Source organism: Rattus rattus, chromosome 2, assembly GCF_011064425.1.
Source record: "Rattus rattus isolate New Zealand chromosome 2, Rrattus_CSIRO_v1, whole genome shotgun sequence".
NCBI lineage: Eukaryota > Metazoa > Chordata > Mammalia > Rodentia > Muridae > Rattus > Rattus rattus.
In genome coordinates, this window is record NC_046155.1 from 78,719,244 (window position 1) to 78,739,447 (window position 20,204).

Here is a 20,204-nt window from a genome sequence, read left to right on the forward strand (position 1 = left end):
GGTTCTTAATCAGCAATCATCTCTGTTCAGTTTCAAACATCAGCACACACTGGTCTCCAAATCAGCTCCCAATGAAGATCCATGGTGGCACACTGAATAAGCGAGACTAACCTCAACACCACCCTAACTCTCCTGGTGACTAATCAGTGAGACAGAATGAGCTATGGGCATACACCGCAGAACATAGGAACCGGATTCTCTGAGGTGACATATCAGTTGTGAGCAGTCTCGTAAGTATGCCCAACAATCTCAACCATCTATACCACACTACATGCTTGAAGCCATGGCTTTCTGACATCTTGGTTTTCTACTCTGAAGCTCTATGAACCACTTAAGTTCTTGAACTTTGTTCAATAGGAGGTTTGATCATTGAGAAATTGAAGAGCTAACAATGCTGCAGAAATGAAAACTGTTTCACAAGACCTAGCAGCACCTCCTCAGGTACATACCCCAAAGAGAAGAATGTGACACTTTCAAGTACCTTGTAGGATGATGCAGACTCCAAGTCTATCACAGAATTATTCACAATAGCAAAGATGTGTCAAAACCTGAATGTCCCAGTAGATATAAAGAAACTATGGCATAGACCTATGAATGAGCACACACATGGATGATGGAGACATTGTGGAGACACACACTCAGATACAGATACGAATACAGAGAGACAGACAGACAAATAGACTACTCCAAATGTTCCTCAGCATCAAAAAAGGGTGTCTTGATGAGATAAACCTATGCTAAGTGAAATAAGCCAAAATACTGCATAATCGCACTTAAATGTAGAATTTTTAAATAGTAGTAGTAGTAGTAGTAGTAGTAGTAGTAGTAGTAGTAGTAGTAGTAGTAGTAATGATATAGATTTTAGCTCTAGCCAGTAATAAAGTACTTGCTTAGCATATGTAAGGCCCTCAGCACACTCCCCAATGCTTACAAAACAAACGAAACCCCAAATTCCTCAGTACTGACTAGTCATCACTTGGAACAGAGATAAGCGGGAATGGATTAAAGGGTACAAAGTTGCAGTTACTCAGGGAAGTTCTCAAGACTGACTATATACCTTAGGACTCTCATTAATACTGGATTGTCCACTAAAACAGAATGGAAGCTGGATTCCGGTTCTGTTGCTACCAAAAACCAAAGCAAAACAAAACAAAACAAAACAAGATAAACCATCTAGGGTGGTGGATGCGTCACTTAACACAACTTTGTGTGTTCACTCCACTTTGTGCATCAAAATAACTCAACACAGGCCAAACCTGGCCGTCCAATGCTCTGGTTTGTAATGTCTACCTACTATAAACCTCAAACCATAAACATAACAGACACATACACAACATAAGAATGAAATACACGTTTATAAATAAAATAATTGGGGACAACTGTGAAGGGAGCTGCCATTAAATGAAGGATGAAGTGAAACAGAAGGAAACAGCACACTGTATCTCAAGTGACTTCCTATGGTCAATTGAATATTCTCAGACTGTGGAAGATCAAAAAACCAAGGGGCAGTGTAAGCAAGCGAGTAACATGATGACTGACAGCTAGAAAAGATATTAAACAGTAGGTACTCAAAGATCACACTTTAGAGGAAATATCTGTAGGTCAATCAATGATCTAAGACAGGACATAATCAAGTGTCCAAAATTACAGATGCAATAAAATTCTGAAAAATTGGAAAGGGTAGAGATCAAGAACATCTAGAGCAATCTACTGGAAGTAAAGCTGAAAGGCTCCATGAGACAGCCATACTCAGGAACCTGCCCCCACCAAAGGAAAGACCAGGAAAAATAAGCAGTGTACAAGTATAAAATTGTGGGTTGGCTGGAGCACAAGAGGTCAGATTGAAAGGACCCTGGAAGAGCAGAAAAGAAAAACAAAACCAAGAGCAACAACTCCCTGGACTGGGGGCACTCTTCTAAGGCTGGGGGAGTAGGTGCAGATGGAGGTTGAAGATGCTGTGCATACTCTGCATCATGGTAATTCTGATTCAGTCATAATCTCACCATCAACTGCTCTTCTGACCACAGGATCTCCCAACCCAATGTAGCCCTGGCTGGCCTCAAACTCAACTACTTAGACTAAAAGCTGGCCTTATCTCAGAGGTCTTCCTGTCTCTGTCTCTGGGACTTAAGGTATATGCCAACACATGGCAGCCCAGCAGCTACTAGTCCCATCTATTGTACCTGGTATCTCATGTCTTTACCCTGTATGTATTCTTTCTATTCCCTCTCTGGTCTTGCTTCTCCAGGATCACTAAGTCTAGGATCACTAGGCCTATACCCATATGCAAAAACAAATGTTCCATTCTTACTACCCATTCTATCTACCTGCCTCTTCTGTTCAGAAATGTATCTGTCTTAGCACTTTTAAATCTTCACCCATGTTTCAGCCAGTTTTCAATAAACAGAGGCTAACAGCTATAAAACATGAAAGAAAGCCAGATACAGTAGTACATGCCCACTATCAGAGCTTCTAGCTCCAGCCTAGTCTGGGATACAGAGGCAACCCTGCCTCAAAACAAATAATCCATGCCAGTCTCCTTTGCAGAAGCCTTCATTAGTGGTTCCTAGCTGCCTATAAAAATCCAACCTCCTAGTATGCTCAGATATGAACATATAACATTTACATAAAGACATAGAGGCCCCTTGGACCTGATTCCCACCTGTTTCTTCAGCCTCAACTCTCTCTACTAGACTCTACTTAAGGCTTCATCTCTGTTAGGTGAAATAGTACTCCCCTATGCTGAAGGACAACTTAATAACTCAGTCAAACTACATTGTATCGCATTGTATTCTGTTAAAGTGTGCCTCCAGTTTCCATTACATAATAGGAGTCTTATGAATTAGCTTCTTTTCTTTAAGCATGCAGCCAGTGAGCCCATCTCTTTGTGTGTGTACGTGCGCGCGTGTGTATTATCTGTCCCAGAAAAAGTCACTTTGTGTGGCATCTTCAGGAATGCCATCCATCTCCTTCACTGGCCTGGAGCTCACAAATTTGGCATGACTGGCTGGTTATCAAGCTCCAGGTATCCGTCTGTGCCCATCCATCTCCCCAGTACTGGGATGTGATAGCATGCTGCCATGCTCCATACTTTTCCATGGTTCTTGTGGTTAAATTCGGATCTCAGTTACCTCCCCAAACCAGGGATTATAATTTCTCCAGAAAATACCAGGTTGGATAAGGACAGGCTACTTATTGGAGCCCTGAAGCTGAGCAGATGACTCTCTTTCCCAAGTGGTTTGTAACCTGTACTCACAGCTAAATCTATATATGCATAATTCTTGTTGTCTGCTGAATTTTTCCAATAAATTATAACACTGGTATGCATAACGTAGAGAGAGACTGAGAATTCCTCTCCGGATCTGGTCAAAATGTAAATAAATCCATTTACACCCTCAAATTCCTATCTCTCAGTTTTTCCTTAGGTTCATGTAAAACCTTTCTTCAGTGAAATACAGATTAACTATTCTTATATACTCTTATACAAAAGCATCTGATAGATGTTGCCTTAACTGGTATGAATCTCATAACCATAGGTTGTACCGTAAATACACATACTAATGAGACACAGAGAGCATACTTCTGATACAGCTAAAACCCCAACTTGGAATGCTGGAGCTGAGTAAACTCAGCCTTTGAGCTATACAACTTTCACTACCAAGTAGTCAGGCAGAAGGTGAAGGACTCTTGACTCTGTCCAGGGTGCTTAGGTAACCTGACTCAATGACCACAGAGTTAGCAATGTATTATTTAAGTGGTAATACAGAAACATGAGTCACTACAATGCCTTTCTAAAGGACAGAGAACAAGGAGTGAAGCAGGCAGAAACTAACTGACATCACCCCTGTGTAGGAGTTTAAAATGGAAGACTGAAGTGAAGGCATGTGCCAAGACTCACATTGGACAGCATTAGAAAGTGGTCTAGTCAAAAGACAGCCTTAGGGCAGGTATCTTCTCCCTGTGGTGATATACACCACAAAAAGCTCAAAGGAAGACATCAATGTGACTTCACTGAAACAGCCTGTTCCCACCCCAGTTTCCTTAACACATCACTCTCCCATCCTGAAGGTGAATAAAAATGCACATAAACAACTTGATTTTAAAGGAAAAAAAAAAGAAGAAATAGCTTTAAACAACGTACCTTTGATTTTTTGTTCAGTGGCCTAAAATGAAAACAAACAAACAAAAAACAATGTAAATATGAAACTGAAAGAAATGAATTGTTATGATAAAATGTTCATATCACTATTATATAAGATATACATTTTTATTAAAGAAATTATCATTTAGATGAACTATACAGGAAAAGACATCAAGCATTCTTTTCCCACAGATGTGCCCCATTGTTCTCGATATTTACTAATAAAAATTCCTGTACTGATTCTTTAGACATAAAGCATAAAAAACATTTTATGGTGGCTTATAATTTTCTAAATGGGAAGGAATATAACATGTTTCTCATTTAAGTTTTAAATGATTTTATAATTATCACCTTTGCACAAATAGTTTTGTAACAAATTTTACATATTTGAATGGCTTTAAATGATCAAAGAATTATACTTTCTATATGAAAAAGTTACATATAATCGCTTTGGCAAAATTTGTAATAAATTTAACTTCTGGAGATCAAGTTGATGTTTTATTAACATAGTCAACTTTTTAGTATCTGCTATGTGGTAAAACTTCAAACTAACTTATTTCCGACACAAAACAAAAATGAGTAGCGGGCAGCAAGCTGAGCTGACAGACCTACTTCCCAAGGCTGTTCCTATGTTTACTAGCTCTCTGACAGCAGACCTGAGGAGGAAGCTGGAGGACAGTGGGGCTGACTTAGGTGAGCAGCTCAAACTGCAAGGGCCTCCACAAAAACTATAAAAAAAAAAAAAACAAAGAAACAAAAAAGAGCAAATAAACAGCGAAAGGACCCCAAGCAAAAATCACCTTCTCATGAGAATCACAGTATGGAGACCTGAATGTAAAAGATTCAAGAACATTCAGGCTGACTGGGAAAGGCGGAATAATAACCGAATAAGAATTATTTCTAGGGGTTGGGGATTTAGCTCAGTGGTAGAGCGCTTGCCTAGGAAGCGCAAGGCCCTGGGTTCGGTCCCCAGCTCCAAAGAAAAAAGAACCAAAAAAAAAAAAAAAAAAAAAAATTATTTCTAAATTAAGACAAAGCTTTTTTCAGGGCATGGTAATTCATTTTGCTTAGTCAAATAAAATGATTAAGTTATCAAAAATTCCATTCTAAGCTATATCATTATAACTATATAATAAAAACTACAACAACTATTCTACTTTTGAAGCCACATCAAACGTTCAGCTTTCACTATGCTGCTTTGTCCAGTTTTAGAGCATTAGAGATATACAAAATAATGGAGGCCCATCTTGTATTTTATGATCAAAATTAAAAGAGAAACAGTGATGGAAAGGTAATGCTAAAAGACTTGCCAACTAGCTAGACAATAGTTATTTGTTTTAGGGAAAAGTAATTTTGCTTTATTTTGGTTTTTTCAAGACATGGTGTCTGTGTGCAGCCCTGGTTGTCCTGGAACTAGCTCTGTAGACCAGGCTGGCCTTGAACTCAAGACATCAGCCTGCCCATGCCTCCCCAAGTGCTGGCATTAAAGGCATTCAACAACAACACCTGGCAGTAATTTTGAAAATCAGATTATAGAAAAAATAATTCATAGAACTTAAAATTCTGTGAAGTGTTAGAAGTGCCTTGTTATATATGTTAAGAAATTTCATGAAGCCAAACTCAGCATATGAATTACTTTGTGAGCCCACCCAAAAACTCTATAGATCTTTTTCAAAGAAAGATAAACTGCAGGACACAGAAATTATGACATTATTAAAACCAAAAGTATACAGTGATACTTTTCTAGGCATTAAAAGACTGTTGGGTGTGGGAAAGCAGTTTTATGATATTTTAGAACAGTGGTTTTCAACCTCCCTAATATTATGACCCTTATGTTGTGGTAATCCCCAACTATAAATTTATTTTTATTGCTATTTCATACTCTAATTTTGCTAGTTATGGATTGTTATGTAAGTCTGTGTTTTCTGATGGCCACAGCCCACCGAGTGAAAGGGTCATTTGACCCTTAAAAGGGTTTGAGATCAACTGTTCTAGAACAATGGCCAGCCTCACCCAGTATTCCATCACCAACAGAGAATGGCCACAGGTATTAACAAGGTATTAACTCTGAGAACACTGACTAACAGGGTGAAGGGATTAATCTGATAGAAATCCTGTGCTCATTACAATTGATGAGGAGGAAATGGAAGTGACAGAATTTTGCTTCTGAAAAGCAGGTTTCTGTAGGCTGGTCCAAGAATGCTGTATAATTAAATAATTATGAGAATTTCCAAGTGGGCCTATTATTTTAATAGTGACTGCCTCGTCTGACCCAAATTGTAGCCAATAGTCATACGTATTATTACTGACCACCCAAATGAGGCCAGTTTAAATAGAGATCTGCATGATATATACCAGATTCCTTAATATTGAGTATTTTTCAAAGAATAAAAATGACTTCATTAACAATATTTTATATGGACTATATGTTAAAACAGCAATATTTGGGGCTAGAGAGATAGCTCAGCAGTTAAGATCCTAAGTTCAATTCCTAACAACCACATGGTGGCTCACAATTGTCTGTAAAGGGATGTGATGCCCTCTTCTGATGTGTCTGAAGAGAGTGACAGTGTATTCACATACATAAAATATTTTTTTAAAAAAGAGTAATATTTGAGCTGTATTGAATTACATAAATGTTAAAAAATTGTCCTTAGTGTTTTCTTTTGTTGTTTTTGAACCAGGATCTCACTATGTAGACTGGCTGGTCTTGAACTGATTGAGATGAAACTATCCTGCTATTTGTAAGGATTAAATACTAAAGCATGACAAATTGGGGTATGAGGAAAATATATACTATTAAAAGTAAGGCATCCTACACAAGACAATTATAGAGTTCTGGCAAATCAAGCATAGAAGTAAACAGTTGGTATTTTAAATATTTTAATATTTAACACTTTTTCACTTTGAAACAATCTTTAAAACAATTCTACAAATGGAGACATCAGATAATAGCAGACAGGACAAAGGGTGTTTCATTCATAACAGTTCTGCAGTACCTGTCCTACCTACCTCTCTAAGTGTCAAAGCAAATTTTTAGAGCTCAAGTTCTGAATCCCAGCTTTATCTGTGACAATGTGTAACCTTTGTCAAATTAGTTAACTTTTCTAAATTAGGTAACTTCCTTCCTCATCTGCAAATGTGGTCACATATAGTCCTCTCAGCATTGTCCTGAGGCTCAGAAGAAGACATAGGAGAGTGGAGAGCGGTCCTCAGGTCATGTATTCCTACTGCTCTCAGCTCTAACTCTCACATGTGGAAATGAGCTGACACTCCAGTTCTTTCTCTTTCTGATAATCAACAACGCCTTTCAGATATTATAAACTATGGTGGTTTGAATGACTCCTACAGGCTCTAATGTTCAAATACTTGGTCCCCAGTTGGTTGACTGGGAAGAATTAGGAACTTGGAGGAAGTATATCATTGGGGGTTTCAAAAGCCCACACCATTCCCAGTTAGCTCTCTGTGCCTCATGCTTGATCAAAATGTAAGCTCTCAGCTATTGCCAGTGCCGTGCCTGACTATGTTACAATGCCTCCCACCATGGTGGTCATCTGGAACTGTGAGCTCCAATAAACCCTTCTATAAGTTGCCTTTGCCTATGTCTCTTCACATAGAAAAGTAACTAAGACACAAAGGAATAAAGAATTAATTTAGTTTAACTCACTTGTTAAAACTGAGATAACACTCAAAAGTCTCTCCTATGAGTTAGCAAACAGTAGCTAGTCTAGAACCTGGTCTGGTGACTACTAAGGGAAGAGTGAGGTATGTGGGAGGCCAGAGCTGTAAGAAGGCCCTTTCACTGCCCTCAGTAAGCACCTCCTCATGTTATCATTAATGCTCTGATGAGACTCTGATCTGAGGGAGGGAAGAAGTCAGACATTTCTACAGCCCAACCTTCTCCTAGGCTCTAGTAATTTACATCCATAAAATTTCTTCAATTCAAACAGTAACAGCAACACTTAAAATAGCATGATTGTTGAAATCTATCTTATCAGAAAATTCCAGTTTGTATCACTGCTGTCCCAACACTTCACTACCACATACTTTCTAGGGACTATATTACATGGTTGAGTTTTCTTATAAAACTGGAACCTGGGGGGAAATTCATGCTAATCTCCCCTCACCCCTCTTTAAGGTTGAAGCTACATGTCTTTCTGTGTCCATCACACTATATTTTAGGTCTAAGAACCAGGAGATTCTTCACCATATAAAAAGTATTGCACATACATGGCCAGCTTATTAGAATAGGTTTTTAGAACAGAAAGATGTTTAAAATTAAGTTATTAACTCACTGAGTATTATGATCATCTACTAGGGTGAAAAATGGTATTTTTTTAAAGTACCTAATTTTTACATAGAATTTCTTAGAAAATTACTAAATACTTGAATATATACTTAAATAGCAAAATAAGAAGACCTGTTATTGTTAAAATACTGCAGTGAGTTTTGATGATGCCTAATAAGCTATCCAGGGCGCGAGGCACAGGAGTCTGGTCAGGGTAGAGCCAGCTTATTAGCATGCCCAGCGCTCTGTGTTTAATACCTAGCACTTAAAGAAACTGTGTTATTTGGTTTTTTATTTGAAGTAGAAAATAGCTCATGGCATAAAGTTAGATTTCAAAAGCACATGTGCTGTTAGTGAGTTAAGTCTACGTTTTCTATATTCATAGCATGAGAACCTACACTTTATATCACATTATAAAATGTTTCTTATATATGATTTCTCAATTTAAAAGTTCCCCTGCATATGGTAAAAGTAAAGCAGAAGTGTGAGATAATACTGCATGGAAAACAGAGTGCTGATGTACAGCTGTGACTAGACACCTAATGAGAGAAAGAATGACATTTCAACTTTACTTCTGCATCTGTTGCCATGATGAAACCAGCATCAGCCACTGAAGTCACTTTATACTGAATACAAACAGATTAGAACAGATACCTCCTAACGTCTTCTTCAAAAGTGAAAGTGCAAGGTTCATACGCACAGGGGTGAGTTGTGATGAATTTATGTTTAAACACTCATGTAAAGGGTCCTGCCCGCCTGACTCATGTTTGTCTCCTATACTGGGATATACTTGCTGGCTCCTACAGAAAACAAAAGAAAGCTCAGCAAACCTTGTCTTAACCGTTTGTGACTCACGGTCTTTCATATGGGCCAATCTGGGAGTTTTCTTTTTGTAAGGAGCTGTTTGGTTGTAGAGTATGGAAATACCAGCTGTCCTTATTTTGCCAACAGGCTGCATTCAAATTTAGTTATAAGCTGGCTTTTTGCAATTTGGAAAAGCTGTATTTACAGTGGCAGTCTAGACAAAGAAATTTAACAATTCTGAAGGTTTTTTAACTTCCTTTAGACTGTTTAGTAGATCGACAGGATGCATAGCAATACCCTAGCTACGTGGAAGATCTGGTAAAAGTAGGCTGTTTTTTTCTCATCATCTGGTGGGTGGTTCTTGTGGGATATGATGAGAGAAAGGCTGGAGCCACTACCTGAGTTAGGGAAGCGGGAAAGAATGAAAAGCTGTCCCTGCAGATCTGACGATGACAAGTAACAAGCAAACACCACGCATGAGCGCCATGTGAACATATGCATACATAAGGGTAGCTTTAGTGACTTGGTGACTTAAAAAGTTGATTGTGAGGGAAGGTAAAGGTAAACTTTCACAACTGAGCCATTAATTTCTACATGCTGACTTAAAATTATTCTACTAAGCATCTTCCTTTTTCAGAATCTCCTCAAATTCCAAACACATATTCTTAAATATTACCTTAGCCTCTTTTCCAAACATGCTGTACTGTAACTTACCAGCTAAAATCTTGAACTTCTTAGGACCAACAAGGCCTCAGATGTTAGCCAAACCAGATTCTACATTAAACACACTAACTAGCTTCCTCACCAATCTCTAGTTTACCTCAAGAGTTCTTTTATGGGCAAATGGCACCAGGACCCAAGAGTACAGTAAGTTTTTTCCAACCTTTGGGCTTGAGGACACAACTCTTTCACTAATACCAAATAAAGATGGACCAAACTGTAAAGACCATCCAACATCAAAAAGTCTCTGGTGGGGCCTCAAGGCATCAGCCAGCCCCAGACTTTATACTAGAGCCCTACCCAAACACCTAAAATGCATACCTTGCTTCCCCTGTGGGCGACCAGACTGGGCTGACAGATGACTAGCATCACCTACAATCTCTCCTCACACTCAGTTCTCCAAAAGGCTCTGTACTCTATTACTTCTACCAATGGTGCACGAAGTTTAGCACACCCAGAACTAATTAACTTATCACTTCTTTTCCTGTACTCTCTAAGCAGAGTAATGGTTCCCAAATATATTTAATCACTCAATGGAATCTAAAAGCCAAGCTAAGGTGTTCTATCTTCACAGCTACTAAGCAATTCTATGGTTTATGTCAACAGTTCCTTAAATCAGTACTTCAATCTCTTCCAATCTAATCCAACATTTTCCTGAGGGAAAAACACACTCAAAGTCTCAAGAAGAGACTTTATTCATCACTAACTGCTTCAGAACTATAGCCTGATACTCCTTCCATACCACCCTCCCCTACAAAATCTCCACATTTTAATACATACAGGCTATAAATTCTTGGTTCTGCATGCCTGGGGTACTGCTCTGTTCCTTAATCACCTGTCTCATTTCTATTCTGAGAAAATGTCCTATCCCTCTGCTCCAACTCAGGCTAAGGTATGGTCTTCCTCTGGGTTTCAGCAGCTTCCCATAAAGACATGCTCCATGCCTTACGCCTTCTGTGTCGGGGCTGGATGATAAGGTCCTAGCGCAAGGTCTTACCTAAGGTACGTATTTAAACGCACAGCAGTACTTTTTCACTAAAATAAACACACAGTAGTGCACTGGGCTTTTAGAACATTTTAAGGTCTTTGGGAATCTGGCAGAGAAGACTGAGTGGCAGACATGCTGTGCGTGGCCTTCTCATACTTGCTTTGGCTCCAGCCTCTTATCCTGTATTGCACACCGAGTTCTTTTCCAATAAACACCTTAGGACCTGCTTCATTTAAAATTCAGAAACTCAGCACAGGCATTAAATTAAAAGGGACTTTTATTCTTTATTATGTTAAAACCTGTTTAAATATGATTTGCTTAAATATAGTTTACTTTATTTCCTACTTTGCACATCTATTTTTAGCACCTCATTTAACTTAACATTTGTTCTAGAAAACGTAAAGAAACTGATGCCCAAGGAGGCTAAATAAAATTGATGGTCACATCATTCTAAGGTTGTATGAAAAAGTAAGGCATCAAAACCCTCTGCACCTTCATAGCCACTAAGCTTCTGTGTTCTCCCCACTTATAAAATTATAATGAAATACACAGGAATCACTAATTGAAAGGTAAACCCATGAAACGTACTTACCTTTGAAAAACTTAGTATGGGCAAGATTATGCATTGAATTACATATTCAGCAGACATATATGCACATTCAAACACATTAAATATTAAAATGAATCTTCAATGAATTTAACAAACTTAATCAGATGCTTTAATAAAGTCAGGAGTAATTTCCTTTTATTCTATGTTCAAACTGCGCAACAGAGTCATACTACCTTCTTTTGAGCAGCTTCCTTCTTTTTCTTGTCGTCTTTTTTCCTTTTCTTTTCTTCCATCAACTGTTCTTCTTCTTGCACTAAATCCCTGAACCACACAGTTGCAATTAACTTTCCCAAAATGGATTTAGAAATAAAAATAAAGCTGCATACAGATTCATTTTCACTTATAAGAAAGAGCAAATCTGTCTTTATTCAACGCAACCTGCAGCCTGGCCGCACAGCTATCTATCATGGAATACGACTTACTTTTAATTAACAGAGCTTCCCTTCGCCAGTACAAGAGCTTTCAGCTTATGTCACACCAAGTAAGGCAAATGAAAAACTGATAGTTTTACACTGAAAAGCTGCAGATTCCTTCCAATTCTGGAATGTAAGTACTGGGTAAGCTGTAGTTACTTTGCTAAGGGTCCCAAATTATCAGATAGCACCTAATGCTAATGTACTGCAATACTTCTGTGCCCCACCCCCACCCATATGTGCACACAGTTTATGATGAGGCATCAAACCCAGAGCTCTGCACTTTAGGCAAGAAATTCATCACTGAATTACATACCTGGCCACAGATATTTTTTTGAGTACAAATTACTCATGAATAGGTAATATTTATTTCAGAATTATAATAATCGCAAACTATTCTTTCTTTGGAATGGTATAAGCTATAATGTATGTCATGTTTATTTAAATTTTTGGAATCTCAAAGTTGCCTACAGAAAGAACCTCTTGTCAAGATTATGCAAGCTATTTCCTCTTTCTCCCTCTACCTCCTCAAACTCAGGGAGAAAGCAACAGCTATTCAAAACTAATTAGTGAACTACAACAAAAGGAGTCATATCTGGTAATAAATATACAAGTCTTAGGTAAATTTACGTGCCACCCCTCAAGCAGAACAGAAAGAAGGGGGGAGGATGCATAAAGAATAGAAAAGCCAGATCCACTGAGCTCTTCCTGCCTACATGGTTACAGGAAACATTTGCTCTAGAAAACAAAAACCAAATTCAAACCAAAACAATGTTCTCTAAGGAAACTAAAACTTCCAAAGGAGGCTTACAAGTCTCTTCCCTGAGTGCACAGCTCTCCTTATCGAAGCTACTGGTTCTTGATCCATCACTCAAGTGAGGCCTGTCCATTCCCATGGTGCTCTGGATTAGTCCTGTCATTCAGGCAGTCTATGAGAAAAGAACTCTACGAACATATGGAGGAAACTCTAGGTACCCACATTAGTCAGCCTAGAGTCTGAGTTTCATGACACTAGTAAGTAACTGTTCTACATATTAAAGAAAAGCATCATGCATAAAAATAACACGTAACTATGCCCTAAATAAGCTTTCTGGAGGACACACTACAAACAGCCACAAAGGGAGGGTCAACCAAGAGCATAACTATTTGTTAAGGCTGAAGGGCAGTGAGGATTAACAAGATAAAACCAGAAAGATAGGCAAGTATGTAGGAAACTGGAAGAGGCTATAGTGTACTGCAGAGAACTCAAACATGGCTCTTCTGAAGGAAAAAATGAGGGATTAAGAAAGTAGTAATTAAGTAGACTAAAAAACTACAAATGAGGGACATTATGCACAATTGAAATAGCAAATTCCTGCCAAATTCGTTCTGTGTAAGGACCATCCCGTCAGTCCAAGGCCAAGGTGACCACAGTGTCCAAGTGTAGCAGAGTGAATGGTATGCACACAGGCAATAAAGGCATGCCCCTCTTAAGACAGGGAAAACGCAAAAGCAAAAGCTCTCATTCCTTGACTTTCTTCAGCCTCCGAGTCACCATGTTAGAACTGGAATAAAGCCAGGTGTGGCAAATCCAGCATGCACAGGCAAAAAGATGACAAGTTTGACACTAGCCTTTGCCACACAGAAAGCTCCTCTGTTTACTTCCCAAGGCTGAGATAGGGAGTGATGATTTAATACAATGGTCCTCAGCAGCATCCAAAAATACCGTCTACTCTACTTATGTCCAGATATCAATCTCATTAGCATTTGTTCTTCAGTCTCCTGTCAACTACAGGCTTGTTCTTTTCTGATTTTTCTCCTTTCTCTAAAGTGTCTAAAACTTTATTTCAGTGCTAGATTGTAAAGTAACGAGTATCCTTAGTACTTAAGATACATGCTATATATCTCAAAATGTAACAGGGGCTGACACTCAAAGGACAGAGAAAGTTGTTCTTCAACACTGTCATTTCCGTCAACCACACAGACTTACTCACTCAATCTATTCATCCACTCATCTATCTTTTTTCTAGGTTCATCCATCCATCCATCTTTTTCTAGGTTTTTACATGTACCAAATTTTTAGCTATTGCTCCCTTCACGGCCAATGGCAAGATGTTTCAAAGCTATAGTTCTATAAATCTACAAGTTACTCAATAGGAACTAGGCTCCTTTCTGGGGCTCTCCAATGAGAACTTAGTATTTTTACTTATAGCCTGTACCACTTAAAGCCATTAAGTGCCCAGAGGGAATTTTGTAGGAAAAAGAAATGCTCTGGAGTTCCATAGTTTGTTATGTCTATTACCTATACTCGAAATGTAAATGTTGTTGTATATAAACTGAATTCTCCATATGATTTTTTTAAATATTTATTTTATGTGTATGCTGCTGAGCAGCAATGGGGATCTTAAATAAACTTTCAGGGAACAGCAAAATGAGTCAGTGCATAAGTTAACTGCCACCAACCTTGACAACATGAAGTCCATCCTCAGAAACCACAGAGTGAAGGGAGAGAACTGACTCCTGCAGGTGGTTCTCTAACCCTGTGGAAACCCTTGTGCTACGGCACCTTTCTACTTATCCTACTGCCACTCCCAGCAGACAATGAATGAATGAATGAATGAATGAATGAATGAATGAATGTCACTTTTTTTGGTCAGGTGGTAGTGGCAGAAGCCCTTAATCCCAGTAGAAAAGGAGGTAGAAAAAGCAGGTGGATCTCTGTGAGTTTGAGGCCAGTCTGATTTATAGAGTGAGTTCCAACAGCCAGGGCTACATAGAGAAACCTTGGAAAGAAGAAAAGAAAGAAAAATAAAAAGGTGGGTAGGGGGAAGAAAGGAAAGAGAGAAAAAGAGAAAGGAGGGAAATAAATTATTTATTTCATGTTTTTCTCCTGTGAATGTTTATGGGATCATAAGAGAAAAACTAGACCATAGCTAATAAATAGTTGGCTTAGGGCTTCCATTGCTGTAAAGAGATACCATGACCAAAGGACAATGTCTAATTGGGGCTGGCTTGAGGTTGAGTCCATTATCATTCTGGCAGAAAGCATGGCAGTGTGCAGGCAGGCATGGCGCTTGAAGACCAGAGAGTTCTACATCTTGTTCTGAAGGCAAACAGGAGAAGACTACATCTCCCACATGGCAAGGAGGGTTTCAAAGCCCACCTCCACACTTCCTCCAACAAAGCCATACTTCGTAATAGTGCCACTCCCTGGGCCAAGGATATTCAAACCACCAAAATACTGTAAAGTGTAAACTTGAACAGTTGGATAGTTTTTTAAAATACCAAGACAGGCTAGTGAGATGGCTCCTCAGATAAAGGTGCTTACCACCAAACCTGACTGACAACTTGAGTTTGATCCCCAGGATTTACATGGTGAAAGGAAAGAAATGTGTACTGATTTCTGTGTATACTGTGACATACACATGCACACACAGTAAATAAACAAACACACACACACACACACACCCTCACCCTCACAAAAGCATAAAACCTTTTGGAAAGCATGACGGCAATACAGCAAGTTATGAATATTTATTCTAACCTGCCACACCATCCTTGAGGATGTGTCCTACAGCAGTAAAGCACTAGACCATAAGGCATATGTATATGAAAAGTCACTGCAAGTCTCTCAAGGGAACTGAATGCAAACACTGGAAGACCCATCAATAAAGAATGATTGCTGCATACAACACATAATGAAAAGGAACTGATCTGTTTACTCACTGAAGGAATATCCCTAACACAGTAAAGGAAAAACACAAGCTGTACATTCACAAACAGTACTATCCCCAGCCAGTCCTGTAGATCAGACTGGCCTCAAACTCAGAGATCCACCTGCTTTTCTGCCTCCTAGTGCTGGGATTAAAGGCTTGTGCCACTACAGCCTAGTCCCCCTCCCCCACAAAACCCAACAAGAACAATAAAACATTTATTTAAGTTATGAGTCAGCATTTACATTTGTTTCCCCCCCCCCCCCGAGCTGGGGACCGAAGGGCCTTGCGCTTGCTAGGCAAGCGCTCTACCACTGAGCTAAACCCCCCAATCCCCATTTGTATTATTTTAAGCACAGAGGAAGACACACGAAAATTAGCTCCTGAACTTGAAATGGAAACATCAGTGAAACCTTACAGCTAGACAGTATTTAGAGAAACTTTTTAAGAAGTATATTAGGCATGTACTAGTATGGTAGCCAACACCTGTTATCCCAGCATTAAAAAGTAAGAGCAGAAGGACGAGGAGTGCAAAGCCATCCTCAGCTACAACATCAGTCTGAGGTTAGCCTGAGCTACATATAAGACCTTACCTTTAAGAGAGAGAGAATACTAACAATATTTCTAATTTGAGGTGTTATTTCTAGAAAGCATACATTTAGTACAAAAAATTTTCCAATACTAGATCTGATTTCACTTTTCCATACCTACCATAGCACCACACACACAAAAGGAAAACTGACACAAATAAAATTGACAAAATGGTGGCCAACTTTTGAAAATGGACACTGGGTAACTGCAGACCATGTTCAATTTTCACCTTTAAGCTTTCCACGGTAAAAAAGTAAAAACTCCACACTCCATACCACTAGCTAAAGGTAACAGGATGGGCAGAAGATCAGAGTGATAAGAATGGAACCCAGAACACTAGAGGCCCAGGGCCCCGCCCCAGCCAGCAGTGCACACTTCAGAGCTGGAGGCTCTTCCTACTCGTACTTTCTAAGGTTGAGGGTCAGTTTTTCTAATACCCCTTCCAAGGGGATGACTTTAGGAACAGAGACTAAGGGTGAAGATCTGCAAGCATCTATTCACCATGAATGTGCAAATGTCACTCTCACGTGATCCATTAATACTAAGCCTTTGGAAAAGGAATGATACATAGGTAGATACTCAAAAATAGTAGCAGCAGGACAATCTACATGAAAATATTAAACTACAGCAGAGGCATGCCAGACATGGGGATGACAGGAGGCTTGCACGGTGTGCTGAAAGTTAACAAAATCAGCACAACAGGTGTCCACTACAGGACGATCCTCGGCCTGTGTCATTTCCTAGCTGGTGAGAGTAGGTCCCAGCTCCTCAACTGCACAAGCATCACAATCCAACTTACTTAATACTTTTTCTCAAACGATGATACAGGACCAGACTCCAACAGAAAACCTGGATAATAATTTTCTTTTTTCATATTTATTTTATGTGTATGAATGTTTTGCTTTCATGTCTGCACAACATGTGTGTGTCCAATGCCCACAAAGTCAGAAGAGGCCTTCAGATCCTCTGGAGCTTCAGTTATGTGTGATTGTGAGCCACCATACAGGTGCCAGGAATCAAACTTAAGTCCTCCACAAGAACAAGTGCTCTCAACTGCTGAGCCATCTCCCCAGCCCAAGGATAACAAATTTCTAACAAGCCCTGCTTCTGGCAAATCTCTTAAGCATATTTCCCTTCAATGCAGGGAAAATTCTGCCTGTCTTCTGTAGCTGCATGGGGTGTGACTCTGAAAGCTGACACCCAGTTTCTTCTGCTATTTACCCTATGCGCCTTTTTTCTTTATTGATTGTTCTTTCAATTTCCTTTCATTCTCAGGGACATGGAGTTAGACATACTCCCTGATATACATAGGATGACAGAGAGAGGGGCCATCCATGACTAGGTAATGAAGATGATGAACTTCCAAGATGGCTAGTTTCTTCCTTACCCTCCTAGCCTGAAACAAAAGCCTGGCAGTTTTTTAAAAAAGCCTTGTGGGTTTTTTCTCCCTCCACTGGTGCCCCCCCCATTGATGGACTGACTCAATAAGTTCAAGACCAATCAGGATGTTTACATTATAGCTGGGGGTGGGGTTGGGGGTTCAAAAGCCATTCTGTTCTTCAAACTGACCAACCCTAGAGGAAGAAGACAGTTCAACACTTTTAAAAAATCCTCAGCCCTCAAAGAAAGGCTGGGCTTCAGCTTCCAAAGTTCTCTTTGCTTTGTGGAGTCTTTTTTGTATTTGCCTGCTCTCTCTCTCTTCCCTGCCTCCCTCCTATCTGTCTGTCCGTCCATCCATCCATCCACGTGTGTTTCCTTGCCCCTGATAAAGGCAGTTATCAGCTACGTCTGTCTACCATGCTTGAGAATTTCCCTACCTTTACTTGTCATCTTGAGATGTTTTCCTCCCTTTTAATTATTTAACTGAAAGAAATGAACCCTACTAAGACCCCTGTACAGAAATCACTACACAAAATCACAAAAATTCCACACAGCTACAAATTGAGTTCTGTAGGTCCTCCTAGTGAACTATGAAACCTGAAGAGGCAGGATTTCTACAGACAAAAATGGAACTTTTCCTGTCAAGAGAGCCCAGAGTAACATGGACCCCAGGCAGCATAAAGATTGGTTAACCTGACAGATTAACAGGAGGGATACAGAATGGAAGTATACAAAAGTATTGGGTAAACATGGGAAGCACATCAATTGTACAGTGAGAAGTAAGTGATCCCACTGAATGTGTAATGTCCAAATCACAATGTGAAGGAAAAGCAAAAAGAAGCTAAGACAGCCAACACGGTGGGACAGCTGACAGCATGAAGAAAGATATGGACGCTAACCAGGCTTTAAATCCCAAGCCATGTGGCTTAGCTGTCAGGAAAACAAACGAGACAAGGGCGGATGGTTCTACTTAGGGAGGGGAGGGGAGGGGAGGGAGGGGAGGGAGGGAGGGGGAGGGAGGGGAGGGGGGAGGGAGGGGAGGAGGGATGCAACTTTTGATGGCCCAAGTAGCCTATCAAATGGCAGGTCACCCTCATACACAATCAACTGCATGTTCAAGCTGCTTATATCCACAAGGCATCTGTTTGTCAGAAGATCACCTGCACTCCTTCACATATTCCACCCATTGCACTTCCTATTGGCTTTACTGTTTTCCTCAGTCTTGATTTCTATGTTAACCAATAAGCTAGTCAGTACTACATACTAAGTCACTGGTAACCTAACTAGTTATCAGTAGGCAGCAGAACAGAAACCCAATTACAGCAAAACTTACTAAGGGAATGAGTCGGTTGGAGTCAGTTTTTCTAATAACTCCTGCAGTAAAATGAACAGAATAGAATGAAATTTGTGATTTCGTTTTGAAACAAAGAAAACTAATATGGGGAAAAATGAATAAAGCAGTGAAAATAATTATGAACAAGGGAATGTAATGGTATTTTTTTTGTTGTTGTTTTTTTTTTTTTTTTTTTTGAGCTGGGGACCAACCTAGGGCCTTGCGCTTGCTAGGCAAGCGCTCTACCACTGAGCTAAATCCCCAACCCCAGAACGGTATTTTTAATCACAACAGATCCACTAGTACAGAGGACTTTAATGTAAAATGACAGAAAAGGAGAAGGGTCTATATTTAAGCTGAAAGGGGAGCAGAAAGAAAGAAAAACAGAATGGGGAAGCCACTGAGGGAGAAGGATAAAGATCACTTGGTTAACATCCACAACAATGAGACAAAGTGACCTCATGCACTTCACCACAAAGCACCTCAGTCCTAGGCTGCTCCTGCACCAAACACAGCTCCAGATCTAAAGAGAGAAACAGAGAGGCAACCTACAAAACAGCCTTCACTCTTTACACATCAGAAAGCTGCAATACAAAGACTGCCAACCAGTTCCAGAGTACAGGCAGCTAAACCAAATACAACTTGTGACCTTTCATTGACTTCGACCAAACAGAAACTGCTCTTCTTGCCTTTCTGTGACAAACAGTGCTGAGTCAACACAGAAAATTTTAGTAAAATTTTTGCATTAGCAATCATGAATGTCAATGTTGTTTCCCCAATTATAAGAATGGCATCGTAATTACTAAGAAAATGCCTTTGAATTTAGAATACAGACATACAAGACTTTAGGGGTAGACAGGCATCTTGTTGGCAAGTTGCAACAATATTACACATATAAAAGGGGGGTAAATAATGAAAATTCAGACTGAGGAAGTTAGTCAAAACAGACATCCCACCATCAGGAAAGCAGTGCCGTACAGTAGTCTACAGTGTTGGAAATACTTACTTTGGACCTACAACCCCGAAATACAGCAGTACTATCGCTCCCATCACTGTGAAAAGACACTCTTCCATGCCTGCCAGGTACAAGGCTGTCTGTCCTTAAGCTCACTCAGACTCTGAGCTGCCTACCTAAATCTCTAAGCCCATCCCCCTTTCTGGAGCTTAGCTCAATTACTACTTCCTTCACATTTCTTTCCAACCAATACAGACCTCACCCCTGACCTCCAATTAAACAATATACA

At 39.6% G+C, this 20,204-nt stretch overlaps 1 protein-coding gene across 5 annotated transcripts in view; it reads right to left on the reverse strand.

The window, feature by feature from the left end:
* Positions 1 to 20,204, reverse strand: part of Tnrc6a (trinucleotide repeat containing adaptor 6A) — a 152,595-nt gene that overhangs the window by 37,717 nt on the left and 94,674 nt on the right. For all 5 annotated transcript variants that reach the window (XM_032892715.1, XM_032892714.1, XM_032892712.1 and 2 more), the window contains exons 3-4: positions 11,725 to 11,812; positions 4,142 to 4,163 (exon numbers count right to left, since the gene is read on the reverse strand). In XM_032892715.1, coding sequence (XP_032748606.1) covers positions 4,142 to 4,163; positions 11,725 to 11,812 — 110 coding nt within the window. The remainder of the gene's footprint in view (positions 1 to 4,141; positions 4,164 to 11,724; positions 11,813 to 20,204) is intronic.